The sequence below is a fragment of the Spinacia oleracea genome, chromosome 4 (genome assembly GCF_020520425.1).
Source record: "Spinacia oleracea cultivar Varoflay chromosome 4, BTI_SOV_V1, whole genome shotgun sequence".
Lineage (NCBI taxonomy): Eukaryota > Viridiplantae > Streptophyta > Magnoliopsida > Caryophyllales > Amaranthaceae > Spinacia > Spinacia oleracea.
Genome location: NC_079490.1, coordinates 90,910,992 through 90,920,144, shown reverse-complemented (window position 1 = coordinate 90,920,144; position 9,153 = coordinate 90,910,992). Strand labels below are relative to the sequence as shown.

Sequence of the window (9,153 nt, the reverse complement as noted above, 5' to 3'; positions counted from 1 at the left end):
TAACAGTTAAACTTACAAAATTTCATGGTTTCTTCTAGATTAATGGCTTCTTTAAATATTGATCAAGAACGAGGTGGCGATGAATCTGATAATGGAGATGGCCTCCCTTCTTATAAGGGAAAAGAGGATAAAGGTTGTCCCTACTAGGATGGCTGCATTGGTTCGAGCAAGAAATAGAGGTGTGAGATTCGATGTTCAGTGGAATGCCAATGGGCTACCAATCGGGACTGATAGTGATAAATTGATGAGTTATTGGGGGGGCTAGCATCCACAAGAATGTCCCTATCGTCTACGACAATTGGCACAAAGTTCCTAAAAGTTTGAAGGATGCTCTTTTTGAGGATCTCTCAGTAATATTCTTTACTCTATTACTGAAAGAGATTTATGTTTAACCCTTTTGAATAATTTGATTTAATTCTATTATTACTTTAATGCAGATAACATATAGGGTTAGCGAGAGAGAGAAATCCTGGTTTCTAAAGAAAGGAGGGCGGTGTTGGAGTAACTTCAAATCTGATATATCAAGAAATTGGTTGTTTGATCAACATGGAAAGTTGCGAGAAAAGCTACCTAAGAAATATGACTTTATTGATAGCATCCATTGGAAAAAGTTTGTGACAAGTCGTCTTTCTGATGAATTTCAGGTATATATTGCGTCTATAAGAAACTAATTAAGGAACCAACGAAGTATATGATAATTAGTTCAGATTTTTTAATAATCAAACTTACTATTTGATGTTGCTGTAATCATTAATGCTTGCTTGACTAGGAAAAAAGTGAGGCTAATCGAGAACGTGCAAGTAATAATGACTATCCTGAAAGGAAAGGACGAAGAGGTTGTGCTAGATTTGAACAAGATGTGGTATGTATTAAAGTTATTATATTTACATTATATAGTTATTCCATGTAATTGCTCTGACATTTAGTTTTGTTTTGTTTTTAGATTAAAAAAATTCGACCAGAACCAGGTGGTAAAATTATAACATCTGTAGGTCGTGGCCAATTGTGGAAACTTATGAGAACTGACAAAGATGAGAACATTATACTTTCAGCTAAAGAAGTGGATGATCGAATTGTATGAATTTGTCCTTTGTTTTTTAACGTATGTATTTAATCGTATAATGATTTTAATGTCTAAGGAATGTACTCTTATTTGGTTCTAATGTGTTACAAGATGACCTAATGCATCGTTCATCTCAAGGTGAGTTTGTTGATAAAGGACGTGACGATGTACTACAGAGGGCTTTGCAAAAAAAAGAGGGTGGTGGTCGAGTAATGGCTGTTGGTGCTGGAGTAACACCTACACGTTACTGTGGAAAATTGCCTTCAAGGGAAGTCTGCTTAGATAGATGGCTGAAATGGATGCACGTGTGAAGTCAACGGAACGTGAAATGATTGAATTGAAATGTTCAAAGCCCAAGAAAAGAAAGACACATTGTGATGAGGAGGAGATTGTTGAAGATCGAAGCCCTAATGAAGTTTCTTTGTAATTGAAAAGTTTAAAGTCAAAGGAAAAAAAGAGACACCGTGAGGAGGAGATTGTCGTAGATCGAAGTCCTGATGAAGTTGCTTTGAAATTGAAAACTTCAAAGTCTAAGGAAAACAAGAGGCTTCGTGAGAAAGAGATTGTTGTAGATGGAAGGCCTGATGAATTTGCTCTAAAATTCAAAGTTTCAAAGTCTAAGGAAAACAGGACACATTGTGAGGATGAGATTATTGAAGATCGATGCCCGGATGAGGTTGTTCCGGAAAGTAGCAAATGTACTCGTATTCTCGAGGTAACAACTTCTCGTTTTTGCCATCTTTCCAGTACACTAAATATGAATGTACTTTAATTTTTAGCCTGAAAGACAGCCTAGAATGCAGCACGATTCAGTACATTTGTTTAGTTCAAGCAAACTTTGAACCTGTGTGTCTTGAATGCTTGTAACCTTCCAATAAATGATGAAATGTGCCGAGGTTAATACCAATGCAATAATGTAGAAAAAGTTCCTTCCAGATTGCCTAAGTTGTTCAGTGTCAAAGCCAAGAAACCAGGTGAAGTAGTCCAAATTCCAAAAATAGCCAGCTAGCCTGATCCTAGTTTTGTCAGCCATATCCATAGCAATCAAACAGATGAGACATAGGGGTTGTGCCTTTTGAGATCAGCAAATCTCTTAATACAAATGAAGGGCAGCAAAATAAATTAATGCAGGAGTAGTCATAAATACCTCATAAGCATTGCTAATATCTTTGAATTTCTGCTCTGCTCCAGGTTCTCTACAGTAAGAACAAAGCAGGAAAACAAAATTAACGTTAGTACATAGCTCACAGGTACAAGATAAACTTGCAAGAAAATAACACCTGAAATGAGACTTGAAATAATGTACGAAGTATTAGTTGAGATTAAAACATTTTACTAGGAGAAACAAACATTTAAACATCACATTAGGATTGAACCACAAACCTGGAGTAGTAATAAATAGTTGGGATAAATAGAATAGAAAAGGCCAGCACCAGACCAGACTGACTAACTGATTGCACAAATGACAGAACTCTTAAACTTGGGATTTATAGGATTTTTGTCACTTCTAAATATAGTTGGAAGTAAAAACTACAGAAAAGGCCAGCACCAGACGAGACTGACTGACAACAATAACTTGGCCAAAATTGGCCAGGGTTAACCAGAACCAAGCCCTAGAAACATCTGATTTAGCACCAGACCAGACTGACTGTTGGATTCTCTACAAATTATGTGGCTACTGCGTTACTGATTCAGGCACATGGGTCCGAACGCTATGTTGAATCATTCACTATATATAACGAATTGCAGATAAAATTAACTTCAACAGTAGCCAATCTTTTCTTTTTCATACCACAATAGAAAATACAACAGGGTTTAAGTTCTTCCGAATGAAGTATGACTTTAAGTGACTTGTTTTTTAAGCGAAAACTTCAGAGAGAAATACACAATCCTTCAGTTCATTTCTCATATGAATTCTCTGTTGTTCATTAGTAGGCAATGCAGGAGGTACAACCTGTGCACCAGGAATTCTCTATTGTTCATTAGTAGGCAACACAGTAGGTGGTTTACCCCTGCAGATGATGGCGTTCTTTTCTGATTACAATGATTGATTTCTTTATGCAATTCTGCAGACAAAACATCTAGCTGAGCTAAGATTATACACTCTAATTCAACACTGGAGTATAGATGTATAATATATGTTGTCTTACAGTGTTCCGACGCAGCTTCTAGTTGAGCTAAACTCCCATTTCTGGCACTGGAACTAAGTCTCTGTATAGATGTATAATATATGTTGGTTTTGTTTGCAGAGCACTTTTTGGTTTTCGAACCGAAAAAGGATTGTTGAAGAAAATTAAAATGAGCACCAAGTGGATACAGATACAAGTATGTCCTATGATTTATGTTTATTGGAATCTTTATTTGTTTTTTTAAAGTATTCAAAAGTAATTGATTGTATTTTGCCTGTGTAGTGTCCTCGGCAAAAGAATGTCATGGATTCTGGATATTATGTCATGAGATACATGAAAGAGATTATCGACCATAAGCAAACTCGAATATTTGAAGATGTATGTATTTTCCTTTTTTCAATTAATCCTAGACATTATTATATGCATTGTCACTAATTATGTTAATTTTCTCATTTTGTAGTACTTTCATGATTGCAATGTTCTGAATTATGATCAAGGACAAATTGATGAAGTCAGAGCTCAATGGACGCGTCATGTTCTTCTCATGTGAATATTGTGATGTATTAATTATGTTTTTCGACTAGAATTTGTCTAGAACGTTTTAATTTTATTTTATTGGTTTGAAATTAAAAGAAGTATTATATGACAAGGATACTTCTTTCTGTTTTGTAGTGTGTTTTTATTCTACTGTGTATTTAGCCAAATATTATTTTAAGTTATGTACGAGACACCGAGACATTTATTTGATATGATAGAAATGAAGTTGGGTCTTATATGTATTCAATTTGATTACTCTGTGTAGGCTCTAAAATGTTTTTATATTACAGATATTTAATAACTAAAAATTAAAATTTAAAAAGAGCCCGACAAAAATTAAAAAATGCACTTAAACAACAGCGCTTTTTAGTTACACGCTATTAATTAATTTAAATTAAATTAATCATAAAATTTCCAGCCATACTGAGCTTTAATAGCACTTATATATTGAATGCTACTAAATGAGGAAAAAATGACAGTGCTCTTTAAAAGCGCTGTCATTCTTTTAACAGCGCTGCTAATTAACAACGCTTTAAAAGCGTTGTCTTTCATTGAAAAAAGCGCTATTAAAAGCTTATTTTGTTGTAGTGGGAAGAGCAAGGTGAGTTCCTACAACACTATGCCATTAGATACATCCTTTTGTGAAAATTGTCATGAGTATAGGCATTTCACTAATATGTGTCATTTAGCGCATAATGTTTCATATGTGGATTATGGCCCTTCTTATGAAGGACATTTTTATGTGGAATATGCCAAGGCTATGAATGAGAGGCCTTGATATGATGGCCCCCCGAATCAAAACTTTAATAGGCAAGCACCTAGAGGCCCCCCAATGCATGGAACCTACTAAGGCTTCGGCCAAGGAGGTGGGTATGATAATCAAGGCTGAGGTAACTATAGAGCGCCAGGCTATCAAGGCCAAGAACCCTATGGTCAATCTCACGGTCTTGGTAATCAAACTCAATACAATCAAGGAAGTTATGACCCTAACCATCAAGGTGGAGTGGGTTACAACTATCCTTATGGGAAATATAGGGGTGCTTCTAGTGGGGGCTATCCGTCGAACCCGGGAGGACAATATGGTGTTTCTCAATTTCCTCCTCCCGGATTCAATGGGCAAAGGACCTATGGCAATCAATACCCACAAAATCCTATGGGTTATGGCAATACACCTCCACCACTCCCACCTCTCAAGTCTAACCTTGAGGCTCTTATGGCGTCGTTCGTGGGGGTGCAAGCCAAGAAAAATGTTGAGTTCGAGGATGGATTCAAGCAATCCAACACTCATTTAAAAATGATCGAAACCCAACTAGCACAACTTGCTAGCACCATCAAGGAACAAGAAGTGCATACTAGTCTCCCACCCCAAGGTCAAGCTCCTAAGCAAATGTAAGCGGCCATGACTAGGAGTGAGAAGATTTTAGATGATGGTGCTAAGCTTGTTGATGCTCCTAGCTCTAGGGGAGAAGGATCTAATTGAAATGAGTCTACGAACTATGATGTGGGGGAAGAGAAGTCTCACGTTGATGGCGTGATTGATGGTGTAAAGCCGACGGAGGTTACTCTTCTACCTCTTCCTACTCTTCCTCTCCCTATCCTCAAAAGATTGTTGGAAAGAAATTGGATGACCAATTCTCCAAGTTTCTGGATACTATTAGTAAGCTCTGTGTGTCATTGTCTTTCATTGAGGCGCTTAAGCAAATGCCACATTATTCTCGGTTCATGAGAGACATTTTGTGTGGCAAAAGAACTTGTGGCCCCAAGGACACCGTGCATCTCCCGGAGAGTTGTATTGCCTTGCTTTTGAGTCTGTTTCCCCCAAAGCTCAAGGATCCCGGGAGTTTCTCGATTCCTTGTAGCATCCAAAAGCTGAAATTTGATAACTCTCTTTGGGATTTGGGGGCAAGCGTGAGAATTTTGCCTTACAAAATCTATGAGAAGCTTAATCTTGGTGATCTCACCCCTACCCCTATGTCTTTGCCACTAGCCGATTGCTCGGTTATGTTCCCTTTGGGTAGCGTTGATGATGTTCCCCTTGTGATAGGGAAGTTGACTTTTCTTGTTGACTTCATTGTCTTGGATATTGATGAGGACGCCCACACCCCTATTATCTTATGGAGGCTATTCTTGGCCACGGCGGGTGCTCTCATTGATGTTCAAGGTGGTCTTATCACCTTGAAGGCGAGAGATGCCAAGGCTAGTTTTAAGCTTCCTATTGATGATGAATGTTGTTCCAAGAAAAAAAGAGTTGCATGAAGTTTGACACTATTGCATGCATTGAACATCGTTATGCTAACATTTCTAACGACTCTTGTGTTTCTAAGTTTGATGATAAGCTTGCTAGGAACATGTGAGGGGGTCGAAAAAGCACGAGGCTAATGCGTGACCTCGTCCCTCGTGGGTGTGACGATTCTTTTTTATTCAATCAAGTGTAATTGGATTTCCTGTGAGTATACACCCAATTGACTAGTAATATAGGAGTCGCCATTCAGTTTTTAACGACAATGAGAAAAACTGACAAAATCCGGTTATCGTGACATAAAGGGAGTGCAATTATGTTTGACCACGACGGCCGTAGGTTCCCTTGTGATCCCTGGTGTGGGGATCTCTCAATATACACCCGCAAGGTAGAGATTGAGGGTTCGGCGGACTGTAACTACCGAGAGGAGTACTTCGCTCGTCGATAACTCCAGAGGCAGGATATCCTTACTAGCTCAGCATAAATAATTGAAAGGACATGCGTTAACTATTAAACTAATCTGAGTTGATTTTAGCAATATGCAACATATAATACTAATTCGATCGTGATTATCTGATTTAAATAGCATTAAGGGACCTAGCATGATAATCCGATTTCCCAAAAATATTATATTTGTTAGGCGTGATAGAACAATCAGATTAGGTTAGTTTAACAGTTCATAAAAAGGGCGAGGAAAGCAGTTAAATCATCGAAAAGGGACACATTACGACACACCCTTGAGAGGTGCGTCACGGTTCTTAGAAAACTAACCACTTTGACTTTGCTATTTCTCCTTTTTATTTAACGAATCTCAATTATGGGACAGGATACGTTCTGTTCGATTTATGGATCGATTGCGACAGAACGCGTGAACAGTTTCGCAGCGAGAGGCTTAGGCTAAGGGTTGGAGTCAATACTCAGAATATAATTGTGATTTGTTGTTGTGTTCTTTCACGTTGAATTTAGGGGCCTATTTATAGGGAAGAGTTCGTGGAAAGATAGAATTGCAGAGTTCTAATCCACAAAGAATTAGGAAAAAACACGTACCCAGGTATTTTCAGCGCCCAGGCCTGGGCGCCGAAGATTTCGGCCCCCAGAGCCAGGCGTTGAAAATAGGGTCTGGGCTGTTTTCTTTAGTCAGATTCGGATTCCTGAAATCCGTAGACTCTGAGATTAATTCGAGTCTTTTAGCGCGTATCAATTTTATGACGGAATGCATCTGGGCCCGTTACGAACTCTAGGCTCGTTAGGATTTTAATTAATACGTAACTCTTATTTCTGAATCATATTAGAAATAGGATTCTCGCAGTTTTCTATCTCATTTAGGTTTTATGTTGGAATGCAACACCTAATTCTGACAGGTTTCTATCTTTTATGATTTGCCACTTTTAGAAGCTACCTTTACGACAATTTACTATTTTTAGCAGGTTTCCATAAATAGCAGGTTTCGGGTGAAATGAAATGGGGAATCGAGATTCGTTTATTTTATAGGAGATGCGTTGTCAAGTGGAGATTTACGTTTTCATCATCGAACCTTTCCCTTGCGGGAATGGGGACAAAAGTAGGTGTCTACAGTTAGCCCCCACTTTGACTGAGTCTTGGAATAAGACGATGGTCAAAGTATTAGACGGAGTGCGTCACACAAGCCACGGTGTATTGTGACCTATTTTGCGAGGGTCTCACGAGCCCCCGAGTGATAACATTTGACTTAAGGGTCATCACTTGAAGTGTCGACATATCCCTCACGTGTCATTGGGATTCGTCAACTGATAGTATAGAAACTTCCTCACTTTGTCATTGGAAGGATCTAAAGGTGCGTAGAAACTCCCTTACTTTGTCATTGGGAGTAGCTACATAGTTTTTCGAAATCAAAGCTATAAAGTGTAATTGGGCCTGGCCAAGCCCAATCACGAGGTAAAAACGTTTTTTTTTAAAAGATTCTCATTTTTAGGCTAGCTAAACGAGAAAACCCCCTTGTTTTTATAGGACGTAAAACGAAGGAAAATCCAGCACCCTTGTTTTTATAGGACGTAAAACGAAGGAAAATCCAGCAAAAGTTATCGCTGCAGCGACTAAGGACCTGCGCGGTTAGTGACGCAGACCCCGCCCGCTGAAGGTGGGCGAGCCTGTCCGTTGAGGGTGGACGCCCCGTCCGATAGTAGTGGACGAATCTGTTTTGATGTTTTGAAAATAAGGACCTACGCGGTTTGTGACGTAGACCGCGCCGGCTGAAGATGGCGAACCTTGTCCGCTGAGGGTGGACACCCCGTCCGATAGAAGTGGACGAATCTATTTTGAAATTTATTTTGCTTTTTTGAAAATAAGGACCTACGTGGTTTGCGCCGTAGACCCCGCCGGCTGAAGATGGCGAGCCTATTTTAAATTTGAAGACTTTATTTTTGTCGAAAACTGAGGACCTGCGCGGCTAGTGACGCAGACCCCGCCCGCTGAGGGTGGGAGAGCCCATTTTGAATTTCTTGTTTTGCCTATGTAGAAGGGCTTTTGTAATTACAACCTGTTGGTGGGTCGTAATATTTCCTGATTAGATGCGTCCTATAAGTGGGTCCACACTGTGTATATTTTTGTTCAACAATATATTTTTTGATGCATCCAAACATGATATGGTGTATGGCGCAGTCCGGGAATGTGATTTTGATCGCGCGCTCCTCGTTGGAGTCTATTTTTTTTCGCGAGCCCCCAAGCACTGGGGCTCGTCGTTTGTTTTTCGTATCTTGTAATCATGTTTGGGGTCATGCCCGTATGTGCGAGCGACCTTCTATAGTAGTGTGCTACTTTAGCGAAGCCGTGGAGTGCGACTTTAGTTTTCAGGCGACATCCGGTTTTAGCTTGGCCCTGGATTAACCTTTTGACAGACAAACATTTTTTATTTGGAAAACCAATGACTTGACGACACATATTTTTGGTGTTTCGAAGAATGACCATGATATTTAACTTGCTCTTTTTTTTGAAACTGTACATAAGCATTTTCTGAGACGAGTCTAAGTTTCGACCAAGTTTTAATGTTATTATTTTTTTTCTTGCTTATTTGGGATCTAAAGGTGCTTTGGGCTTGATCCTACTTGCAATAGGGCCTCGTGTTTAGCAACACGGTCTTAAGTCCTTTCCTGTTCCGTGTTTTGTGAAATCTGGGCCTTGGGCTGCATTTTCAGCGCCCAAGTTCAGGC

General features: G+C 39.2%; 1 protein-coding gene across 1 annotated transcript; it reads left to right on the top strand.

Moving 5' to 3' along the window:
- Positions 1 to 5,128: 5,128 nt before the first annotated feature.
- On the top strand, positions 5,129 to 5,985 carry LOC110801299 (uncharacterized). The gene is made up of 2 exons (XM_022006644.2): positions 5,129 to 5,159; positions 5,279 to 5,985. The coding sequence occupies exons 1-2, from the start codon at positions 5,129 to 5,131 to the stop codon at positions 5,983 to 5,985; spliced, it is 738 nt and encodes a 245-aa protein (XP_021862336.2).
- Positions 5,986 to 9,153: the final 3,168 nt, after the last annotated feature.